Source organism: Micromys minutus (assembly GCF_963924665.1).
Source record: "Micromys minutus genome assembly, chromosome: 18".
Lineage (NCBI taxonomy): Eukaryota > Metazoa > Chordata > Mammalia > Rodentia > Muridae > Micromys > Micromys minutus.
Window position 1 is genome coordinate 37735559 of NC_137953.1, and position 24888 is coordinate 37760446.

General features: G+C 37.4%; 2 protein-coding genes across 2 annotated transcripts; both read right to left on the bottom strand.

Annotated features, from left to right (window-relative positions):
* Positions 1–2396: 2396 nt before the first annotated feature.
* On the bottom strand, positions 2397–3350 carry LOC308432543 (olfactory receptor-like protein OLF3; the record flags this gene model as incomplete). The annotated part of the gene is made up of 1 exon (XM_080932322.1): positions 2397–3350. The coding sequence occupies one exon, from the start codon at positions 3348–3350 to the stop codon at positions 2397–2399; it is 954 nt and encodes a 317-aa protein (XP_080788448.1).
* A 20105-nt stretch (positions 3351–23455) lies between these two features.
* LOC308432502 (olfactory receptor-like protein OLF3) lies at positions 23456–24409 on the bottom strand (the record flags this gene model as incomplete). Its single annotated transcript, XM_080932272.1, has 1 exon — positions 23456–24409. The coding sequence occupies one exon, from the start codon at positions 24407–24409 to the stop codon at positions 23456–23458; it is 954 nt and encodes a 317-aa protein (XP_080788398.1).
* Between the last annotated feature and the right edge of the window lie 479 nt (positions 24410–24888).

Genomic DNA, 24888 nt, shown 5'->3' on the forward strand with positions numbered 1-24888 from the left:
TAGAATGTTTGATAAAGATTAGTTGCAAACACTGTGTCCAAAGGTCTGGCTACAATATGGAAGATACTACATCTTCATATATCTTCCTCCCATGTGGAAATTTCAGTATGAAATATGGAATATTTTTACATGAAACATCTTCTACAGAACACTCTTTCTCAATCACACTGCTACTATCATAGTTCAAATCTTCCTAATATTTAATCAGTATGACCAAGTACTCCACTTGCTTAAATCTTTGGCTCTAGTTGTTCCTGGCACTATTTTGTCAGATTTTGTTCAAGGTGTATCCTTTTAAATTATCATTCCTTTCAAAGCCATAATAATAAACCTGTGCTAGATCGTTTTTTGCAAACATGATAAAAGCTAGAGTTATCTCAGAGGATGGAACCTCTATTGAGAAAAATGCTTCTGTAAGAATACTCTGTAGGGCATTTTCGTAATTATCAGTTGATAGATAATAGTCCTGCCCTTTGTGGGTGGGGCAACCCTGAACTGGTGGTCCTGGGTTGTATAAGAACAGAGACTGAGAAAGCCATAAGAATCAATCCACTAAGTAACACTGCTTTATGGCTTCTGCATCTGCTCCAGCCTCCAGATTCCTGCCCTGTTTAAGTTCTTGCACTCAATGCTTTTGATGAGGAATTGTTCTGTGGAAGTGTGAGTGAAATAAACTTGTTCCTCCTCAAGTTGCTTTTGGTAACAGTATTTTACAACAATAGTAACTTTAACTAAGACAAACATTAGAAGACAGTTTGGCATCCAAGGCCTTTCCAGATCTGACAGTACCTACCTACTTTATCTTCTTTATCTTCTTACTCTCTTGTGCTCTATGTTTCCAGGATGTAAATTCTGACAATAGACATTAACCTTGAACACTTGCTGCATCTTTAGATTTTTCTTGTCATCTCAATAACTGCTTCCCCTGTTTCCGGTCTCATCATAAAGGCCCATTTATGTGGATACTTCTTCCATCATCTTAAATGGCTTTTCTCTCACTTTAAATTTATCATGTGCATTATAGATATTCATTGTCTGTCATCCATATTCTGCATGTGTGTTCCTCTCCAGACTGTGCCATATAATATGGTTCCAAGAACCATATAATGTGAAATTTTAGGAATGTCATATAAATTAGAATCAATAGAAATTTGGCTACCATTTACATATTTAGGGAAGTCTATCTGTATCTCAAGATTTGAGATTATATTAGTATTGTACATTTACAATTCAAACATGAAATTAGTTCAGGTTAAATGGGTCTTAATTTGTGTATAAAGCCTTACATGATACACTAAAGTTGACAGATATAACAACTAAAAATTACTATCTATAAAGAAGAAATTCTGGGGAAAATATGTAGAATTTTTCAAGGAAGTGAGAAGACCTCACCCATGATCATATTTGCCCCTATTTATTATTTAAATATGATTTTTCTTTTATTTTGCACTATTTTTTTCACTTTTTCTTACTGATGAGACATTGAGGGCCTATTGTGAATGTGAGAGATTATGAAGAAAAGATTAATACACAGACATGAAGGAAACATTAACAGAGCCAATCAAAGTACTTCAACTGTCCAAATTCATCTTTGTTAGAAGAGTCAACCCCTTCTAAAAGTAAGTGTGTCCTTGATAGTTTATATTTTATCTTATCATTTTTGATTGTTATGTTTCAATAGTTCAGAAGAAGAGAGTACAAATATTTTTTAGAGATTAGTCAATTTTGACACTTAACATCAAAAGCCCTTCTATATGTCGTCAAATATTTTCAAGTCATTTGAATGCTTCCAATCAGTGCCAGAAACAAATGTGTACTTGGACAACAATACCTTTCTATACTTAGTACATTCAAATAGAATCTTTCAGTTGATCTTCTGGTAGATGGTTAGATCTTTTAGTTTTTAAACATTGTTAACTCTTACAGTGAGATGTAATATCTGCTTGTAATTATTCCTGCATAAAGGCATGTTAATAATATTTGACAGCTCTCCTCAGTGTTGGTCCACTTACAAGCTTTGCTACTTCAGAAACGTTTAGAATTCAAGTGAGTCTTTCTGAAGGTGAACATGATTCCAGTATCTCAATTGGAATCTCAACAGCCTGTTCTGAAAAATGTATTGATATAAGTACCTCTGCTTCATGACTTCAAACAAAGCAGTAAATATTTCCAATTATTACATTGTAGAAGTGAAAAAAAGCTCTATAAAACATTATATAACTCCAGGTTGCATCTGGATGAAGCAAAATTCAACATAAAAACTCAGTCTCCAACATGACATAAACAGTACATGTTTTTCTGTCTACTTCCTAGTTGACAAAGTGTTGCAGATTCTGTCTGCTATTTAGGATTTGAATGAAAAAATTGAGAAGCTTCTCAGTGATGCTCATAAGTCATCAAGTTGACAGTTTTGATGCAAATGCAGAGAATTTCCCTAAAAGTTTATGCCATGCCCCCTTAACATCTTTATTTCTTAGACTATAAATCATGGGGTTAAGCATGGGTGTCAAGATAGCATAGAACAGAGACATCAACTTCTCCTGAAGGACAGAGGGGCTGGAGTGGGGCTGAATGTAGGTGAAAATGGCCATGCCATAGCACAGGACAACCATAGTAAGGTGAGAGGCACAGGTGTGAAAGGCTTTCCACCTTCCCTCTGTGGACTGTATCTTTAAGATGGTGGAGATGATCTGGATGTAGGACAAAAGAACTAGGAAGAAAGGTGTCATAAGCAAGATAATGCTAGAAACCATAATTGCAACCTTATTAGAGGAAGTATCCACACAGGCCAATCTGACCACAGCAAGGGTTTCACAAGCTATGTGATCAATATACCTATTTGTGCACATGGGTAAGTGAAAGGTGATGGCAGTGTGCACAAGAGAGTTGATGGAGCCACCGACCCAAGATGTGATGACCAGCCTGGTGCACAGTCCTGCATGCATGATGACTGAGTACCTCAGAGGGTCACACACGGCCACATAGCGGTCATAGGCCATCACCGCCAGCAGAAGGAACTCAATCCCACCCAGGCCCAAGGAAAAAAATAACTGGGCTGCACAGCTAAGAAATGGAATTGCTTTGTGTGTGGCAAGAAAATGAGCCAGCAGCTGGGGGACTATGCTGGTGGCATAAGACACATCCACCAGGGACAGGTTGGTGAGAAAGAAGTACATGGGAGTGTGGAGTCTGCTGTCCAGCCTGATCAGAACAATGATGAGGAAGTTCCCCAATACTGTCACCAGGTACATCAGCAAGAACAGGATGAAGAGGGAGACTTGCGTGTCCCGGTCACTGGACAGGCCAAGGAGGATGAACTCATGCATCTGTGTCTCATTGTTGGTTTCCATTAAAACAATGATCTGCAAAGAGTATCATGAATAAAAACACAAGCAATCAAATAAGAAGGCCCTAAGTTTCTAAGAATACATAATGCATATGACCTGCCACATGTTTTAAAAATCAGACATTATTGGTAGGGCTTGGAAAATATGCTTAATTATAATATACTTTTTATTGACTGTTGCATGCATATAAGTCAATTTCTTCATAATGACTTGACATGCCTCCCAGAGGGTAACTATAACCCAGAGATGAAGCAGAAAAGTTCTTCCTGTTCTATGTCATTACTAGTTTCCCTTATTCTCAGGAAGGGGAAATAGAATATTGGAGTTGACAGTGGTCAATAAGAGGATAGATGGTTAAGATAAGAACAATAGATTAAAACTACCTCAAATGCATTCACTGCAATTCCCTCGAGGAAATGCATGAGTAAACTTCAAGAAACATGACTTTAAATGGGCATGGATTTGTAGAAAGCTCTGAAATCCAAGAGCCTTGCTTTATCAGGTTTTCTAATTTTTATTTTATTTAATTTTATTTACCAGGTATTTGATTTCTGTCTGGTGGTAAGTATTGTTATAAAATAAAAATCAAGTATATTAAAGCACAAATGTAAATACCTGTTGGGAGGATGTGTGGGTACCTTCACTGGCTGTATGCTACAAGAATTGGGGGTGTAACAATACTCTGCTTGGGAAGGATAAAGAAACAAATGCAGTTTCCAGTTTTAAAAGTCAACACAAAAATAATGAAACCTGTCAAAGCTTTAGTTTGCTTGATAGGTTTCAGTTTCTTAAACTCTTAGTGCTCTGGAAGGAAACTCCACAATGGAGCCTCTGTTTCCATATTCTCCCCTTTCTAAGCCAATTCAGTTAGGATTTTGTTATCTGAAATTGAGCTGAAAACAAAGCAAATGAGAAGGAGGAAGAATGGACACCCAAGGTGTAGATTAAATAGAAAGGACCCCTAGTGTCCAAAATAAGTATACTGCAGGAACCCTGGCAAAAACACTGCCAGGAAACAAATTCTCTCCTTATTATGTGTGTTCAGTGGGTGCTTTTCAGAAAAAAAAAAATTATATAGCATGCTGTTAAAAACACAGGGTGAACATGTGACATTTTAAAGATATATTTAGAACTGAACATCCGTCTCTTCACCGATGCCTTGGTTACTGGCGTGTGCAATGTGAGGACAAATGGGAGGTGGAGAAAAAAGATGAAGCACCGTGGTCATGATAGGGTCTCTGAGCTAAAAGTAGAAAACTTCCGGTTTCAGCTTTCTCAGCTGGCAAATGACAAAGCAATACCTAAGCCATACATGATCCAAACACTTGTGAATAGTTTCCCTTACAGAGATCTAAAATGTCTCTGCGATTGCAAATTTAACTTATCCTAGAGAGTGTTCACACAACTCATAATCTAGCCTTGTTATGTTATCTTTATTTTACTAATTATACCAATTATTATCATATGGTATTTCTTCTAGAGAAGTATTTTACTGAACAGTTTGCATATAGGCAAATGTAGTCAATTGATATATTCATTGATTTTAATTATGTTTATTCTATTGAGACTCCTATTTGCTTACCTATGAGCTGTTGCCTGCTTGTAGAAATTCTTTTAATTCTTAAATGTTTTTCATTTTTTAGGTAAATTTGGGGTTTTGAGTGGATTGGCCTAAAGCTCACTATCCTCGTTCAGATACTCAATGGCTAGCATGTAACACTGATCCCAATTCAAGAGATTACTTTTTGAAATAGTATCTGCAGCCACAGCAGCCTCGAACTTCCTCTGTAGTTCAAGATGTCCTTGAACCTTTGCTCTTCCTGCCTCTGTCTTATAAGTTCCAATGTTGCAGATATGTATAATTAATCCTGGTTTATGTGGTTCTGGAAATCAAATCCAGGGATTGATGCATGCCAGCCAAGCACACTAACAACTGGACTAAATCTTCAGATCCCCCCCCCCAGTTAATATTCAGTTAAACCCATTTTCTATGCTCTAGGGTCTCTCTTGGAAGTCTGTAAAGAATACAGAATGTGTGACAAAAGAAGGAGAAAAGATTGTTGGTCAGATAACATTAACACAACTGTCGGCAAGTACTATTTCAGCATTCCATTGGGCTCACTGAGAAAGTATGTGTGACTTTTATTCTAATTTCATAGTGAAGATGCAAGTGTTTCTACAATCCATGTCTAATTTTTCCCATATGAAAACAGATCTTAATCTTTTCAGCTATCAGCAATTTTAGTCTCTGTCCACTTTCTTTTCTCATGAACTCAGGTAGCTAAGGGACAACTATTAGGACTTTATTTCATTTGTCTATACAAACAAGGAAGCAAAGATGTCTTAATACAGGGGTAGAAATACACTTGATACTCACAATGAGTGCTGAGCAGCCAAGGCTGTGTGCTGTTTAACTCAACCTCCTGTGCAGGGGCAATTTGTCATTGCTTCCCTGTCATTGTCAAGAATCCACATTCGTCATAAATCTATGCCTAGTGTAACTAATGATAAAATTGCATTTCATTTTTGTTTGGTTTACATGTCTTCATAATTGGCAAATTTCAAAGCACACCTCCCTGAAACAAGACATGAAGAAAGAAGGATATAATTTGGTGGTTAGTGTCCTTGGATATAGCACCAGGTAGGGGGAATTCTGGTCTGTTTGATTGTCTGTTTTTGAGACCAGTGGTGAAAGTACAATACTCACTAAGCCCTATTAATTAAAATACAGTAGTTTAGAAAGTACAGTTGAAATACACCTTAGAAACTGACCTCGCAAAGTTGTTTTACTGGTTAAAGTTTATGCTTGTGTGGAGCCATTTTTTCGTTGCTGAGCATTTACAAATGAAGTAGTATTAAGTGAGAGCTTTGAGCTTTGTGAGGTGAAGGTTCAGAAGAAGCCACTGTGCTCAGCCATCAGTTACTGCTGATGCGCCATAATACATGAAGGTCCAGAGAAAAGCTGGAGCTTGACATGACAATGGAAAGAAGATGGGGAGAGGAGAGAGAGGTGTTACCAGAAATGCACAATTTTCTCAGCTAAGTTCTTATCATTGTTTCATGCGGGAGAAAATTATCACCCTGTGATTCTCGCTTTATTCAGTAATTGTTGGTTACAGCAAACATCAAGACCCAAATGTTCTGTCAATGACACACATGCAAAAGCTGTTCAGATTCCTCGAACAATTTTCCATGACTCAATACCTAATTTTAAAAATAATTAACTTAAATCCATCAACTTCTTCAATAAATTAAGTATACTTCTTTCTTCTATTGAAGCAAGATTTGTCATAGAAATGTAGTCTAAATGATAACAGATTGAATGTCATTTTAAAATTCACTTGATAAATTTTCTCATCCTCCTGAATGTTCTCTTGCTTTTTCAATCTACTACCACATTATGACCTTTTTAGATAAAAATAGATGTCACCCAAAGGTCAGGAGCACACCAGAATATTAGTATGCAAGCTGCCATCAAACCTTGGTTAGTGTTTTATCACTTAGAGCAGGTGAAGTTTGATTTCAAACATTACTGCCTCTATTTTCTGAATTTGTCTCTATCTTTCATCTATGAAATGTGAACTTCCTATCACAGGTGCAATAAATTTGCTTTCCAGCAGATATGGACGTCAGTCTAGACTCCTCTTTTTATCTCCAAATCTTTAAAGAAATTTAATGGGAAATAAAGAAAGCCAATATCTTAAATACAGTCAAACATAGTTCGAGTGGAAAATCCTCAAGCAAAGGCTTGGTGTTAAAATTTGATATTTTACAATCACAGAACCAGGCATTATTCATCTATTCTGGTGTACATAAATGATATTTGAATGGGTTTTTATTTATGCCAAGTTCTTTAAATCTTTGTATAATCCCCAAGAAGGAAGGACATATTTCCAAAAACGTACAGGACTTTCAAACATGAAAGCTCTTTACCCACCACCCCCTGACCGTATCCAGACTCTGATATAAATAAGACTTTAGATGAAGCATGAAGAGATGAGCATGAAGACAAAGATGAGAGCTCTGGTCTTCATACACTTACCAAGAGGTTAGTTAACAATGCTCACTCTGATCACAACACACAATCACCAGATAGGCTCTGGGGATCTCTTCTCACACTGCTGTTTGTGATGTCTTCCTACCAGTTCTTGACTGAACTTAGTTTTTCTCACGTCTTGCTGGCACAGCACTCAGTTGATATATCCAAGAAAGGATACAACCAGGACTTGGGCCTAAGGAACTGCTTCCATTTTAAAGACTCGGACCCACATGACAGGTGCCTACCTTACATATAACATGTATCTACCTATGAAAAAGCATTTTGTCCTTCTCGTAGATGTCCAACTTGGAGAACTTGTGATCTCAGTCTTCATTCCATATTGACTTGGTGATACCTCCTGGTTTAATACAAATGGCTTTTTCAGTGTTCCATCCTTCAGGAATAGAACAGAGAAACAATACTTTCCATATGCAAAGAATACAGGATCATATACTTTGAATCAACCTCAAATAGACAATAAGAAAAAAGTGAGGAGCACAAATTTATCTATCAGCCATGCTACAGTGACAGTTCCCTGTACTGTTACGTGGAGTGTAACATAAAGCTAGAGAAAAAAATAAAGTTCTTTTCATAAGACAAATGGCTTTTACAGTAGCTTTGCTGATGTTCCAGTGGGTTTTAGCCACAGTTGGCCTCCTCTTTGGAGACTTCTACAATCTCAGCTGTGCAACTGAATGCAGACATACCACATAGGAACTATACAGATGGTATTCTCTCATGCTAGTTATGATAAACCAGAATCTTACCTTCATACAGTTGAATTGTCAGTGGAAATTGCTCTTTAATCCACGGAAAGGTTTGTCCTACCTGTGGCTGCATATGTTGCATAGGCAGACAGTATCTATCCCAGTCAAGTTTCTGTTATCATTACATTGAGATACAGAGAAGCTCAGGGCCACTTATGTGGGTGACATCTCAAAAATGACTTTATATACCAAGAGCACTGGTGTTTCTTGTTTTGGGTTTTTTTTTTTTTTCCTGGATTTGCTCTGACTTTGTGTGCCTGCTTTTTTATATAAACTGACTCTAATTATTATATGCCTATGTCTCAAACAGTAAGTTTTGAAATCTGTCATCGCTGACCTATTTTATCATGTTGGATTTTGTACATCTCTGCTAGATTTATATTTAGCATTCCTTTTGTCGGGTGCATTATTGCAGTAAAATATCTTCATCAAGAAAACTTCCAGAATACATTCCAACAGCTCAGTCAAGAACAAACACTGAGATGGGCAAGGAAGATCATGGGTTCAAGATTATTGTTGGCTACATAGTTTGGGGTCACCCTATATAATATGAGATTCAGACTCAAAGAAACAAATAAAATTATTCCTAAAATATGACTCAAATATTCAGGTAACCACAAAGCTATTTTGAATTCAAATTCTAATACTAATGACTTTGACAATTCGTTTCATTTTACATTTCTATTATTTCTGTTGAGGAAAAAAAGCAAAAATATTTGTATACCAATGCTCAGTAAAATATTTGAGATAAGAAATTTAAAGTAATTGATCAGTTATTTTTTTCTGAAAATATAACATTCTCATACTATATATTCATGATTGTCTACAACTATTTACAAGTTATATCAACCTATGCTTTCCCCCCAAATATTTCTTCTTAATAGTCAAAAAGAATTTATTTACAATATTTGTGACTCCGGTGAGTAATAGTTTTCTTTCCTTAACCACTGTTCACTCTTTTTCTTTATCAGTACTAAAGTTTCTGACATACTCATAGTGTGACAATGTCCCCAAGCCTCAGTAAAATTAAATGTTTTCACTGCATTTCCTATATTCTCGAAGATGAGAGAATTTCATCATTAGCAGTTTATATGTCTGATCCATGGATTCAGAGAAAACAGAACTAATGGTTCTGTCCACTTATCTGCTCCCATTACACGATCCCTCCTTACATCTGTATTTAAATTCTCCAGTGTTAGTGTTTAGCAGCATAACCTGTGTTCTAAATGATGCTTTATGCGTACACAGTGGTGGACCACATTGATCAGTGCCTCAGGCCTCCTGGGTTCCATGACTTGGAAATCCCCTGGAACTTGTTTACAAAAACTACTGGAGGGGAGCTCAAAGATGATCCCTAGTGGGCTCACTCACAACACTAATAAAGTGGTAGAGAGGCTACCCTGGCGACCTGCAGTTGACAGAACCCCTCAGGAGCTTTTGGAATTAAAGTGTTAATTGTCACCACTCCCAAATCTCAAAGGCTACCATGCTGTCCTTTCTAACCAGGAAGAAAGCTGTTCCTCATCTCTCTCTTCTCAAATTCCACTTAAATTAAGCCATTTAAGTAAATCAGGTTTTTGACATTTTTTATATCATCTTAACAACACAAATAGATTATCCCAGAGTGCTTGTGTTCTGTGGAGGGGTGCCTGGGTCTGATTCAAAAGCAGGTGAAAATACACAATACTCTTTAATTATATCTAGGAGGTCCCTGCTTTAGCTTCTGGAAGCACAGATCTCTTCCTCTGTTCTGTTGAGGAGCGTGTTGCGAATACAATAGGTGGATGTGATGGTGGTAGAGCAGGAAATGTCTCACAGCACAATTTAAGTCCAAAAATAATAGCTTTGCATGAAAAGATTTAGCCCTGAGTAAATACACAAAAATAGTCTTATGGTTTACATGGAAAAGCATGGAAGGAGAAATAATGAACCAAACTAATATTAAAAGAGGCTATTTGGGAATGGTGGAAGCATCCTTAACAGGTGGGCCTTGCCTGAAGGAAGTGCATCACTAGGGGAAATCTTTGAATGTTAAGCCCGAACTGCAGTCTAACTCTTTAAGCTTCCTGTAAGCTACTTCCTTTCCCCTGTGCTCCTACTGCCATGATATTGTGCCTCACCACCCTCCCCAAAACAATGGGGGTCAAGCACCCTGGACTGAAATTTATAAACAGAAAGGCCGATCCCAGGGCTATTGTAACAGCACTGACAGCGCTGCAGTCTGACTAGGAGAGACTCTGACTCCATGTCTCAGCCAACTAGATGAATAACACCAACATCAAAAATAATCTTTTCCACTACTTTCTTTTCATAGAGCACTCTCCTACACACACATACATACTCTCTCATACACACACTCACACACATACACACACTCTCTCATACATACAACACTCCCCTACACACACATACACACACCTTCTCTCTCTCTCATACACACACACACAGTCTTTCATACACTCACAAATACATACTACACAGTCACACTCCCCTACACACACACACACACACACACACACACACATGCACTCCCCTAGACATGTGAACACACATACACACTCACCTACTCACTCACTGCATAATTCTTTCTGTTCTCCCCACTTTAAATAGTCTCTCTTGCACAGAAAGTGACCTATTAAATATCTACGTAGAAACTGAATCATTTCCTTCCAGAAGCATTCATGAAAGACACGCTACTATTGATTCATGAATTTGGCACTGCAAAAAGTGACATAAAAGAGAGAAATTGCTTCTTTTGGGTAACTGAGTATACAATTTGAGTGAACTGCTTCCAGTGAAATACAGAGTTTTAGAAAAGTGTGAAGACTAGAAAATTTAATGGAGAAAATGTTGACTTTTCTGCAATGGTAACAAACAGCTAGACAACCACCTGAAAACAAGAATCCTAGATTTTGACCCTGAACACAATGTACAGCATACCTCAGAATACCTCAGGCAGGTAAAATAGTTGGGATACTCAAATGTAATGAAGCAGAGAATTACACACTGGTGAAATATGACCTTTGGTTAATAAATTGCTTTTCCAAATAAGACATCAAAATTGTGATCACGAATATAAAGCATTTACTTACTTTCTTCAAAATTAAAACCTCTAGGACCAGCGTGATAGCTCAGCAGTTAAGAGCACTGGCTTCCCTTGCCAGAATACTGGGTATATTTCCCTGCACTCACATCTGGATCACATTTGTTGATAAGTTAGATTCAGGAGAACCAGTGTCTTCTTTGCTAGTCTTCCTGGTTATCAGGCAGACATCTACTGCAAAGAATGTACAACACACACATATAAAAAGAAATATATGTTTTTACTGGATGTTTATTTACATTCCAAATGTTATCCCTTTTTCCAGTTTCCCCTCTGGAATCCTCCTATCTCATCCCCACACCCCACCTCAATGAGGGTGCTCCCCCACCAATCCATCTACTCTCTCCCAACTGCCTGTCCTGGCATTCATCTACACTGGGGTATCAAACCTGCACAGGACCAAGGGCCTCTCCTCCCACTGATGCCTGACAAGGCCATTCTCTACCACATATGCAGCTGAAGTCATGGATCCCTCCATGTGTACACCTTTAGATGGTGATTTAGTCCCTGGGAGCTCTGGGGGTTCTGGTTGGTTGATATTGTTGTTCTTCCTCTGGGGTTCAAACCCTTTCAGCTCCTTCAGGCTTTTTAAATGAAAGCTTGCTTCTTGATCCTCTTAAAAGAATAAAAATATTACATCTCATAAAATAAGTGTCCAAAATATCTAACAAATTCTCAGAACTCAAAAACAACAAAATTACAGTTAGAACTGTGTGGAAGATTTAACAGACATCTCAAAGTATTACAGATGGTTGAGTAGCACAGAATAAAGTATTCAACGTTATCATTCTTTAATCACAGCAAAATATATCCTCAAAGAGAAACTACTTGACACTTATTTCTGACCTTTAGAGAATGTGAAACTGGCCAGGACAGCTGTTTTCACAGAGGTACCAGTAGTTGCTAACACAGTTAGCATGCACATTTTCAGTTTGTGTAACAACTTTTAAAAATAGCTTGACACTTTTAGAGAAGTTAAATATTCCTTTGCCAAGCAAACTGGTCATCACTTCTTATGTCCAAATTTATTTCATCCCACAGAGGTAAGAAAAGTTTGCTGAATGCTTTCCAAAGTTCTTTCATTATTCTTAAATATTAGCAGTAATTATAATGTGCCCTTAAGTAGTAAACTGGCAAACTGTGGGAAGACAATGAAATGGATGATCATTCAGCAATTAAAAAAAATAAACAACGACTGTGATTTGCAATATCAATATGCTATGTGCTAAATGCAATGTGCTAACTTAAAGAAGGCAGACTCTGAAATATGAAGCCATATATTTTACAATATAAATTTTTACACAAGGCAATTGCATGAGCCTGAACTGTGGTTTCTAGAGAATGTTGCTCAAAGAAGCAGATAGCATTTGAAAGACAAGACGGTATGTTTGGAGGAATAAAACATCTCTATATCTTCATCACAGTGATGATCCATGATACATAATTGTGTGCATTTTCAAAACTTGTAAAATTTGCAAAAGCATAAGCCTACTATATATAAGGTAATACTAGTGAAACCATGTTTAATAGGAGTTGTTATTACTTTCTACAATCTGAAGAGTATTTTGAGTAGAAAGTTCATACCCAGTAAAAAATTTAATAAATCTACTGAGTATAATTTAAAATGTATGATAAAACCATGACGCTTGTCTAATTTTAAACAAACTAAAATAATACTAAATGCACTGATAACGCTTAAAAATTCTGAAAGTTGATTCATTTGTGAGCTGCCAGAAATCAAAGAACAGCTCTTATCTGCATCTAGCACAGTGCTAGCTTGATGCACAGAGGATATTTAAAGTGAGTATGCCCAAGCTGTGAGCTCATTACATGATCAAAGGCACACTAATTGCTGAAACTAACAGTCCCAAAATAGGAATGACTTACTAGACTGTTTTTTAATGTCATTGATGAAAGTTTTTCATGTAGATTATTTGAAGAGGTTACGACATTTTTTATAATCACTAAATTGTATAATAAAAATTTAGTCCTCATCACTTGCCCTTATGCTTCTCAGATCAGAGTACAAAATGTCATCCCAGAGTTTACATAAAGACTAATGCACAGGTAAGTACATTCCATGGTATAAGAGAAAACCCCAAGTTGGCTCCTCAGCAATATGTTTTTATTTTACAAAGGTACCACCGAGCTGAAATTGTGCAGTATATGTGCTATGTGAAGATTTTCTTGCTGGACTACAGTATGACATTTTTTAGTTGCTCTTATCAAGTCAGTGTCTTGAGACCTAGAACTTTCCACCAACAGAAACTCGGTTCCCTTGATCTGAACCCTGTGCATTTTGCCCACAATTAAAAGAGAGAAGCACTCTCTCTTTGACCATTTTTTCTCTGTTTATTCCATACAACACTCAGAAGATAGGATTCTATACGTAAATAATACAAACAACTACCCATTCTTTAGGCTCAACTTTAGTCAATTATAACAGGACAGAGTTACTATAGAAGTTTATAAATGGGAATAGGAAAAGAGGAGGGAATTTGGAAACTTTAAGTAAGGGGGGGACTTATGAATAACACAGGACATTAGAACAAGTCATTGGGAATAGTTGCAAGCTTACTTTATAAATATAATATATTTTATTATATATTACTATATTATTTATTTAATATATAACATATCAACACTGTATTAATTAATGCATTATTAAATTAATATATTAACACATATCAATGTTATATTAATATCATCTATTAATAAAACATTATATTAGTAGCAGTGATTTTATTACTGTATTAATATATACTATTAATATAAGAAATATACTAATAAATATATATCTCATATATACATGTGTATGGTGTGTATGTGTGTTATTTTTTTAATGGGGTGATAATTCTTTCTTCAAGGATCATAAACAGTTTAACAAAATCTTTAGTGTCAGGCATGGAAAACTCAGTTTTTAACCAGGAGTATCAAAGAGATTCCTAAAATAATACAGGCTATTGCTATTATACTTGGTCATCTCTCTGAACTAAAGAATGTTGCTAGAGATACTATACATCTCAAACACAGGATGTAGAAGAATAAAACTGGAACTGACTTGGAAGTTCTTGCTGTGAAGACTAGCTCTCATAGTATTTGAAGGTGTTATGCAAGCTGCTAAGGGAAAAAAAAACAATCCATAATCTTATCCAGCTATAAATCTTATGAATCATAACCATGACTGACTGAGAAAGGTAGCCTACATGTGGTACTACTTTTCTTAAAGATAATCAACAGTTATCTAACTTGTGTAACTCCCACTCAATAAGTTAGAATTCATGCCTATTGTTGTATACCTACCCAACTACTCCTGGCTGGTAAGAAGATCATAGGCCCTAGTTTTCTCCTTACAACTTACTGCTGCCATTTTCCCAAATCAATATAATTCTCTGTCCTAAATATTTATCTTTAACCCCATATATAATATATTAATAGATAAATTGATATTATTTATTAGATAATAAATTAACATTGTATTGATGTGTTAATATCATATTATACATATATTTATGTATATGTATACACGTGTTTATATATGTGCATATATAACATGTCAATATGACACACACATATATATGTATGTATCATCCTTCATCAAAAAATATGTTTGTTTCCGATTGATAGAGGCGCCATTCCAACTCTATGCAGCTTGTAAAATCTACAGAATAATTGAGCTTGTTGTTCCCAAGCCCAACTGACACACTTACATGCAAAGTAAGAGTGAGAGGACATCATGAAAGAGAGGGCAGAAAGATTGGAAGTGAGAGAACCAGAGCACGTGCTGTGAGACAGTGTCTTCTAGACATGGCATAGACACTGTACCCATAAAATGCCAACAATATGGCAGTCTTAACTGAAGCTCAAAGTATTTGTTCCATCTTAACAACCACAAGTTTCTTTCGTTATTTTTCTGAATAAGTGTGATACTGGCCACAGGAAGACAACAATTTCATTATGTAAAGGAGCTTGCCATAATTCCTGATTTTCAAATTCAACAGATAAACAGAATTCAGTGTAAATTGGTTAATCTTTTAATTTTATTCTTCTAATTGAATAAATAGCAGAAAAATTAAGTTAGAATGCAAGTGACAGCTTCTTTTCTGCTGTGGGTGCTGCTCAGGATGAAAGCAAAAGCAGAAATCACATCTAAATTTCATTCCAGTGAAATCCATTATGGACTCTGCCCTCTAAAGCTAGGAGGCAAGTATTTTATATTGTTTGAAGTCCCAAAGGCTGAGGTACATTTTTATTGCAGCAATAAGAAACTGAAATAGGCAGAATTTCACAAAATACAAGAAAGTTTGAAAATTTATAATGATAATTGTCAGAAACGACCTAGGAGAGGTTTTTGATCTTAGCCATTCTGACCGGTGTAGAGTGGATCTCGGATCATTTTAATTTGCATTTCCCTGATCACTAAGGACTTTGAACATTTGCCTTAGTGTTTCTTGGTCATTCAAGATTTCTCCTTTGTGAATGCTCTGTTTATTGCTATACTCCACTTTTTGATTGAGTTGTTTGGATTTTTTAGAGGTTAGCTTCTTGGAGTTCTTTATTCAGTTTGAATATTAGTCCTCCATTAGATATGGAGTTAAGTCCAAGTGGACCAAGAACATCAAAATAAAATCAAATACACTGAATATAATGAAAGAGAAAGTGGGACAGAGGTTTGAAAGCATTGGCAAGGGGGGAAATTCCTAAACAGAATCCCAATAGCTCACGCTCTAAGATCAAGAAGTGTTAAAAGGGACCTCGTGGAACTGGAAAGCTTCTGTAAAGCAAAGGTCATAGTGACTCAGATAAATCTGCAACCTACAGTTTGAGGAAGTTTAACTTTTTAACTGAAACGAACCTGTGAATTTAGTGGAGGGTAATGAATGTTTAGTTAGATAATTAGTATTAGTGAAAACAGGTAAACATCTATTTTGGTACTTCTTATTCAATTTATGATTTGAATTTGTTTGAACTTGTGTAAGTATGGAAATAGATGCTTGGAATACCATGTGTTCTATTCTCCTAAAAAGTACAAAAACTAGAAATAATGACATTAAGGAGACCAATGTAGTGGGTTGGTCTAATGTTGTGTGTGTTCTAATGGGAACTTGGGCCCCTCAAAACTGTTTGTCGCAAGAGCAAGAGAGTCTGAATGAAAGTAAGCATGCCCCCAGTTAATTGTGACTGGTGAATAAAAATACCAATAGCTAATAGCTGGGCAGAAGAGAAATAGGTGAGAATGAGTTTTGAGGGTTACTAGAGAAAGAGGAGACCAGGAGGAGGGGAGAAGAAAGAAGCCATCATGAAAGAAAAGCCAACAGAAGAGTGGAAGCTGCCATGGGCTATGGTCCAAGAGAACATGGCTCAGAGAGCTGCCTGGTTGCAGTTGAGAGCAGCCCATGTGGAACATAGTAAATAGTGACTGATTGCTTAAAGTTATCGATGGGAAGGTAGATTCTACCAGTGGTTGCCTAGCAATTGTGCTGAGTAAGGCATACTAAAATGTAATGCTAGTGTGTATATGTCTTTCATCCAGGAACATAAATGGTGTAAGGCAGAAGGAAACCTATGTTTTATTAGTAATTACTATAGACAGAGGAAGAATTAGAAACTACAGCAGGAGAATTAGAAACAAAGGTAGAAGAATAGAAGAGATGCAGGGTAGCTGCTAAAAGCAATAGATACAGATAATTTTTTTAGAGGGAGGATTTTCCCTGTTTTTCTTTCTTTTAGAAATAAAGATCAGAATCACTTTTCAAAGTGTCTGGCTTTTCCTGCAAGTGACTTTCTCTGACAAGGAGTTAAATAAACACACAGCCTTAGAGTAGGGGGAGGTGGAAAACCTGTAGAGATAAGAACACAAGAAGTAAAACTTTTCCTCTTCATCCTAACCCCTACCCACCGGCTGTTTAATAATTGGGTATTAATTACCTGAGGTCTGTGGCTTCTGGCCTTAGAATAACTTAGACAGAGACAGGTAAAATATAGGAAGCAACATTTATTCTTGCAGAACAAAATACTCACACACACACACACACACACACACACACACACACAGGATCAAAGCTCTGTACCCTCAGCTACCTTCCAGAAAGAATCACCAGAGCTCTGGGGATGGTCTCATGCAGATAATTATTGGGATATATTAAGATATGTTAGATCAGTTTACATGAGTAAGCTCATAGAGACAATTAAAAAACAGATCTCATTTGATATACCATATAATAAATGTTATGGAGAAAGGCAAAATTTTGATTCACCATAACCTGTACCACCTGTGCAAAAGGGAGGTAAAATAGTGCTGAAATAGTTTCTCCATTTTGTAATGAACAGATTTTAAAAGGTTAGATTTTTCAACTCTTACATTCACTAACAAATTATTGAAGCTATGTAAGGAGTGCCCCTTACCCATCATTTTCACAATGTCTGATGGCAAAGACAACAGCTATCTAGAGAAATCAGAAATGGTCCTGAATAATATGCAATGCATAGGTTGCCTCAACTACAAAACATTATTTAGTGCAGTATGTTACTAGGTATTAGTTTTTGTTAGGAATCCATAGGTTACAGTAGTTTAATAGTAACAGTAATGTTTTGGAAATAACTCACCACTTTCAAATTGGATGAAATACACATCACAAAAGATATAACTAATGCCAGAAACTGTTAACTGCATCAATAGCTCTTGACTTGGTAAGCTTATAGGCCCTAGGTGAGAGCTTACTATACATATTCAGCAGAATGTATATAGTACTAAACTATACAATAAATATTTATCTTTATAAGCATAAATTTGTGTAGCTCTTTGTCTTCATTAAAGAAACATCTTTCTGCAGTAGATGACTACCAACACAGAAAATCACAAATGGTAAAAGTGCACAGAATAGAATATGGTACATTGCTCTAGTCTAAATAGGTCATCTATATTAATCTCCACCTTAGGGCTAAGAAGCCTTTCTGGTGGTCAACCTGTAGAAGAATGCAAATTGATACATTCTTATTGCTCTTTTCAAAGCTCAAGTGCAAGTGGATCAAGAACCTCCACATGAAACCACATACACTCAAACTAATAAAAGAGAAAGTGGGGAAGAGTCTTAAACACATGGCTAATGGGGAAATTTTCCTGAATAGAACACAAATAGCACATACTCCAAGATCAGGAATCCACAAATGGGACCTTATAAAATTGCAAAGTTTCTGTAAAACAAAGAATAAAATAGCAACCAACAGAAAGGGAAAAGATCTTTGTCAATTTTTCATCAGATAGAGGTCTAATATCCAAAGTGTGGATTCTTCAGTTCTTTCAAGGGGGAACAAAAATATTCACAGGAGGGAATATGTAGATGAGTTTGGAGCAGAACCTTAAGGAAAGGCCATCCAGAGACTGGCCCACCAGGGTATCCAGCCATATACAACCACCAAACCCAAAAAATATTGCTGATGCTAAGGAGTACATGCTGACAGGATCCTGGTATAGTTGTTTCCTGAGAGGCTCTGCCAGACCATGACAAATACAAAGGTATATTATCACAGCCAACCACTGAACTGAGAACAGGGTCCTTAATGGAGGAGTTAAAGAAAGAATTGAAGAAGTTGAAGGGGTTTGCAACCCCATAAGAACAACAATACCAACCAGAGTTCCCAGGGACTAAACCATAATCCAAAGAGTACACATGAACAGACTCCAGCTGCACATATTGCAGAGGATGGCCATTTTGGGCATCAATGAGAGGAGAAGCCCTTGGTCCTTCCAAGGCTCAATGCCCCAGTGTAGAGGAATGTCGAGGCGGGAAGAAGGGAAGGGGTGCTTGTGTGGGTGAACACCCTCATAGAAGCAGGGGAACGGGGATGGAATAGGGGATATGGAAGGAAATCCTGAAAGGGGGATAACATTTGAAATGTAAATAAAATATATCCAATAAAATCAGTAAAAAAAAGAAAGGAAGGAAGAAGGAAAGAAAGAAGGAAGGAAGGAGAGAAGAGAAGAGAAAGAAAGAAAGAAAGAAAGAAAGAAAGAAAGAAAGAAAGAAAGAAAGAAAGAAATGATCACCATCCTTAGTAATCATGGAAATGCAAATCAAAACAACCCTGGAATTCTACGTCACACCAGTCAGATTGGCTAAGATAAAAAACTCAGATGACAGCAATTGCTGGCAAGGATGTGGAGAAAGAGGAACACCCTTTCCTTGTTGGTGGGATTACAAGCTCAAACAACCACTCTAGAAATCAGTCTGGCAGTTCTTCAGAAAGTTGGACATACATCCAAACTACCTGAGGACCCAGCTATACTACTCTAGGCATACACCCAAAAGATGCTCCAAAATATAACAATGACACATGCTTCACTACGTTCATAACAGCCTTATTTATAATAGCCAGAAGCTAGAAAAACCCAGATGTCCTTCAAAAGAAGAATGGATACAGAAAATGTGGTACATTTACATAATGGAGTACCACTCAGCTATTAGAAACAATGACTTCAGGAAATACGTAGGCAAATGGGTGGAACTAGAAAATATCATTCTGAGTAAGGTAACACAATCACAAAAGAACACATATGGTATGCAGTCACTGATAACTGGATATTAGCCCAAAAGCTTGGAATACCCAAGGATACAATCCACAGACAGCATGAGGCTCAAGAAGTTGGAAGACCAAGGAGTTGGATGCTTCAGACCTTCTGAACAAAATATTTACAGGAGGAAATACAGAAACTAAGTGTGAAGCAGAGACTGAAGGAAAGGCCATCCAGAGACTGGCTTATCTGGGGATTCATTCCATATACAGCCACCAAACCCAAACACTATTACAGATGCCAAGAAGTGCATGCTGACAGGAACCTGATATAGCTATCTGCTGAGAGACTTTGCCAGAGCCTGACAAATTCAGAGCCTGGGAGATACAGAGTTGGATGCTCTCAACCAACCACTGGACTATAAACAGGGTCCCCAATGGAGGAGTTAGAAAAAAAGGACTGAAGGAGCTGAAGGGGTTTGGAAACCCACAGGAAGAACAACAATATCAACCAACCAGATACCCCCCCCCACCCTGAGTTCCCAGAGACTAACCCACTAGCCAAACAGAAACCATAGCTTCAGCCACATATGTAGTAGAGGACGGCCTTATCAGGCATCAATGAGAGGAGAGGCCCTGGCCCTGTGAAAGCTCAATGCTGCAGTGTAGGGTAATGCCAGGGCTGGGAGATGGGAGGGAATGAGTGGGTGGGGTGGAGCACTCTCACAGAGGCAAGGGCAGGGGAGACAAGATAGGGGGATTCCAGATGGGAAACTGGGAAAGAAGATAACATTTGAATGTAAGTTTTTTAAAAATCCAATAAAAAAACAAACAAACAACCCCCCAACATTCCAAGGGGGCTTTAATCCCTCAAAAACTCTTACAGTATGTATAGACCTCCTAATTGTTCTAATTCAACCCACCAATTATACTTAGTTTTTTGTTTTTGTCTCATTTTAAAATAAAATACAAAATTATAGGAAAAAAAGTAAAGGAACAAGAAAGATGGAAATAGTTAAAGATAGTGAATGATTTCTGGGAAACAATGACTCGTCATGACAGAGGCGGTGTACATGTGAATTCACAGCCATGTGATGCCATGACCAAAGCAGCAAAAATCTCCACATATATGAAAGGGGAACACACAATCTCATCCCTACCTGACAGAATATTGGCAACTGTTGTAGTGTACAGAGAATAAAAAAGCATGGTGTAATGTGTGTCTCTTATCAAATGGTTGTTACCATCCAAAAAAATTCTACTTTGTAGGGAGTGGAAGAAGTTTTGAGTGGGTGAAAATGTGACGGAATGTGCAGTGGTGGCAAGGACACAGTCATGTTGTGGAGACCAAGACTCAGACCATGTAAATCAGCAATACCATTTCTCCACATGAGTCAGGCTCAAAGGAAATGGCAAAGCTGACCTTGGCATTAGAGTATAAGTGTCTATAGACAATTAATCAGTATATATTTGAAAACAGATAACTACAGCTTCCCCCCCCCATGTTTACCTGAAGACACCTTCTCTAGAAAATAGCTTACCCGGACCACCATGTCATAGCTAATAAACATGACGAGTGTCCTGTACATGTGTCTCTCCTATTTTTTCTTAAAGCTCCAAGAAGGACAAAGGACAGGGAGCAAGAAACAAAGACTGGAGATGAAGAACAAGGTAGAAGAGAACAAGAGAAGGAAAAACGATATTTGCCTTGGAAAAACAAATGACTGTCTCTGGAGACAGACATGGCACATAGAAAAATGACAGTTCATAAAGAGAAAAGGGAAAAGTCCATGTTAGGATGAGTTGGTTTCCTTTGATTGAACATGTCAATTAAGGTAACCAAAAGGAGGCTTTAACTTCTGAACTTCAGTACTTTGATAGCTGGACCATAGTAGTCAGCCTTATGGGGAATAGACCTTAGTGACTAGTGTTATGTTAGGACTGTAATCTAACACTTTAGCAAGTAAGAGGAAATGGGGAAAGAACCATGTTTGCTGTGCTCAGGTCTACTAGAACCCTTCAGATTATCTGAGTATAATAGGTGTGAAAAGTGGGAAATAATGTCTTCCCTCAGTATGTCATTAAAATGTCCTGACTGCACAGAAAGTTCAACTGTAATAAACCGGATAGTGCTATTGAACAAGTCATTCCAGTGCTGAGAAAGGGGAATTAGAAGGTATAACAGTATAATTTAAAGGATTTTCAGAGACTTAGTAAGCTACTGCCCTACATTTGTTTTGCTGAGATTTTTATTTGAATAATAAGTTCTATGTAATTGTGATTTTTAAAAGAAAAAACCCAGGTGATCATTTATGGTTAATAATCATCAGATAAAGTTTTAATTTGAAGTACCTTTCAGTTCCTAACTTTTTGAAAAGTTGTATGTAGTGACTTTATTAAAACACTGTTTCATCTTCTCACTGAAGGAATAATACTTTTCCACCTTTTACTGAGAAGGCCTTTCACACACACAGAAGGGTTGTCAATTCAAGAAATATCTGAATTTATAACAGGTTCAATCCATGAAAAAAATACAGACTTAAAAGCCATATAAAACAAAATGAAAAAATATAAATCTAGCAGAATGTGGGACTATGCTGGTCTGTCACTATATAAACACCTCCCTCACTATTTCTGCTTCCTTAGTAATAAATGTAGGAAACATCTTCACATAACGACTTGGGACAAAGTGGGGAAGCAGCTGTTAAGGGAAAACATCACGGAATAGAGAAAAGTTTCAAACGTGTTCAAGGGAATAGTCCCAGCTGGCAGGATACGGCCTCTTCCTGTGTCTTCCTCTGTGATAATGAAGTGTAGGTGTTATGTAGGTAATACCACTCTGACTCTGGCAGAGGCAGCTTTCTTTTTGGAAATATTGTTACTGAGTTTTTATACATTTTGTTATAGTTTTGGGACGTAGCTTTCTTCTACAATTTAGAGAAAGGATGTGTAAATTTCTTAGCAATTAGTCCAATTTGATATATTACATAGACACCTTTTACATAAATGCAATAGTCTCTTTGAAATCATTGAGGGCGGTCTGTTAATACCTCAAAATTAAAGGTTTCTATTACTGTATAGTAACCTAGTATATAAAACCCACTGGTTGATCCCTTTACAGATGAAGTAAGCTTAATTGTTTCTTCAGTTGTTCCTGTTAACAGAAAGCCATTGGTGCCAGGTGTAGATGGTTATTATACACATTAACATCTTAAAGGCTTTAACAACAGTTTCTTACAAATTTTGACTCACTCAGTAGCTGTCTCTGATTACATAGAGTTTGCATTATTTCAGTCTACCGGCCTGAAAATGAATTTCCAGCTCCCTGGAAATACCATAAAGTTTTCTGAAAGTTATTGCTATACATACTTACTTAGGATACTTTGTGTACAAGGGAAAAGTCAAGAAAGAGTTTGTGCCATTAAGCAATGCAAAAACTTGAAAGGTTCATGGGTTTTTGAAATTGTCATGCTGTATAAATCAAGATTGAGTAATGGTGTGATTTCAGTGACAGGGCAGGTTAGTTCCAGTGTACACTCTACTGTGGCATAAAAATATACCCACATCTCACACCCCATGCCCTAGCAGAATCAGCCACATCTTTGTCTCAATGGTAGTGATTGTCACATCTGAGTTGGGTGCACAACACAGAAGCAAAACCTGTTTCTTAAATGTTGTTCAAGATTACTCAGGATTTCAGTTTTAGTGTGAAGCCAGAGAATTGTGCCAGTAGTTTCTGCCAAGCCCCCTTCACTTCCTTATTCCTTAGGCTGTAAATCATGGGGTTCAGCATGGGTGTCAAAATTGCATAGAATAGAGAAATCAACTTTTCCTGAAGGACAGAGGGGCTGGAGTGGGGCTGAATGTAGGTGAAAATGGCCATGCCATAACACAGGGCGACCACAGTGATGTGGGAGGCGCAGGTGTGGAAGGCTTTCTTTCTTCCCTCTTTAGACTGGATTTTTAGGATAGTAGAGATGATCTGGATGTACGATAGAAGAACCAGGCAGAAAGGGGTCATTAGGAGAATAATGCTTGATACGGTGATAGCAACTTCATTGACAGAGATATCAACACAGGCCAGCCTCACCACAGCAAGAAGCTCACAGGATATATGGTCGACGTACATGTTCGTGCACATGGGCAGTTGGAAGGTGATGGCAGTCTGCATGACTGAGTTGATGGAGCCACTGACCCAAGATATAATTGCCATTCTACAGCAAAGTCCCGTATGCATTATGGCAGAGTACCTCAGCGGATTGCACACTGCCACATAACGGTCATAGGCCATCATCGCTAATAAGACAAACTCAATCCCTCCTAAGCCCAGAGAGAAAAATAACTGGGCTGCACAGCTAAGAAATGGAATTGCTTTGTGTGTGGCAAGAAAATGAGCCAGCAGCTGGGGGACTATGCTGGTGGCATAAGACACATCCACCAGGGACAGATTGGTGAGAAAGAAATACATGGGAGTGTGGAGTCGGCTGTCCAGCCTGATCAGAACAATAATGAGGAAGTTCCCCAATACTGTCACCAGGTACATCAGCAAGAACAGGATGAAGAGGGAGACTTGTGTGTCCCGGTCACTGGACAGGCCAAGGAGGATAAACTCACGTATCCATGTCTGGTTGTCTGTTCCCATTGAAAAATGTTAATCTACACTGAAAGTGAAACAGTTGTTCATCAACAAGAAGAAAAAAATAACACTTTTGATACATTGTGTAACCTTTCCATCTGCCAGTTAGGCATTTTGAATCCTGATGGACCTGATCCTTGTGTGTTCTGAGCTTACATTTTCTCAGAAGGACAAATGAAGAGCTTCATGTGCATGTGATTTAGTATCAGGAGGATCAGCTAAAGCCCAGAGATTATATACTACTACCATGCTAACAGCCTTACCACTTCACTAACTCATCCTCAGTTCTAGGATGAGCAGAGAATGGTACATGATATTAGTAGATAAAATAATGAGCAAAAAAGAATGTAATTGGAACGGTAAGGAAGAGTCTTAAGCACATCAACTAGACTTGTCTTGGTGAAATGCATTAATCTATTATAGAAGTAAATTTTGGAAGAAGTAAGGCCTGTAGAAAGCATTAAAAGACCAAGAAGTAAAGCAGT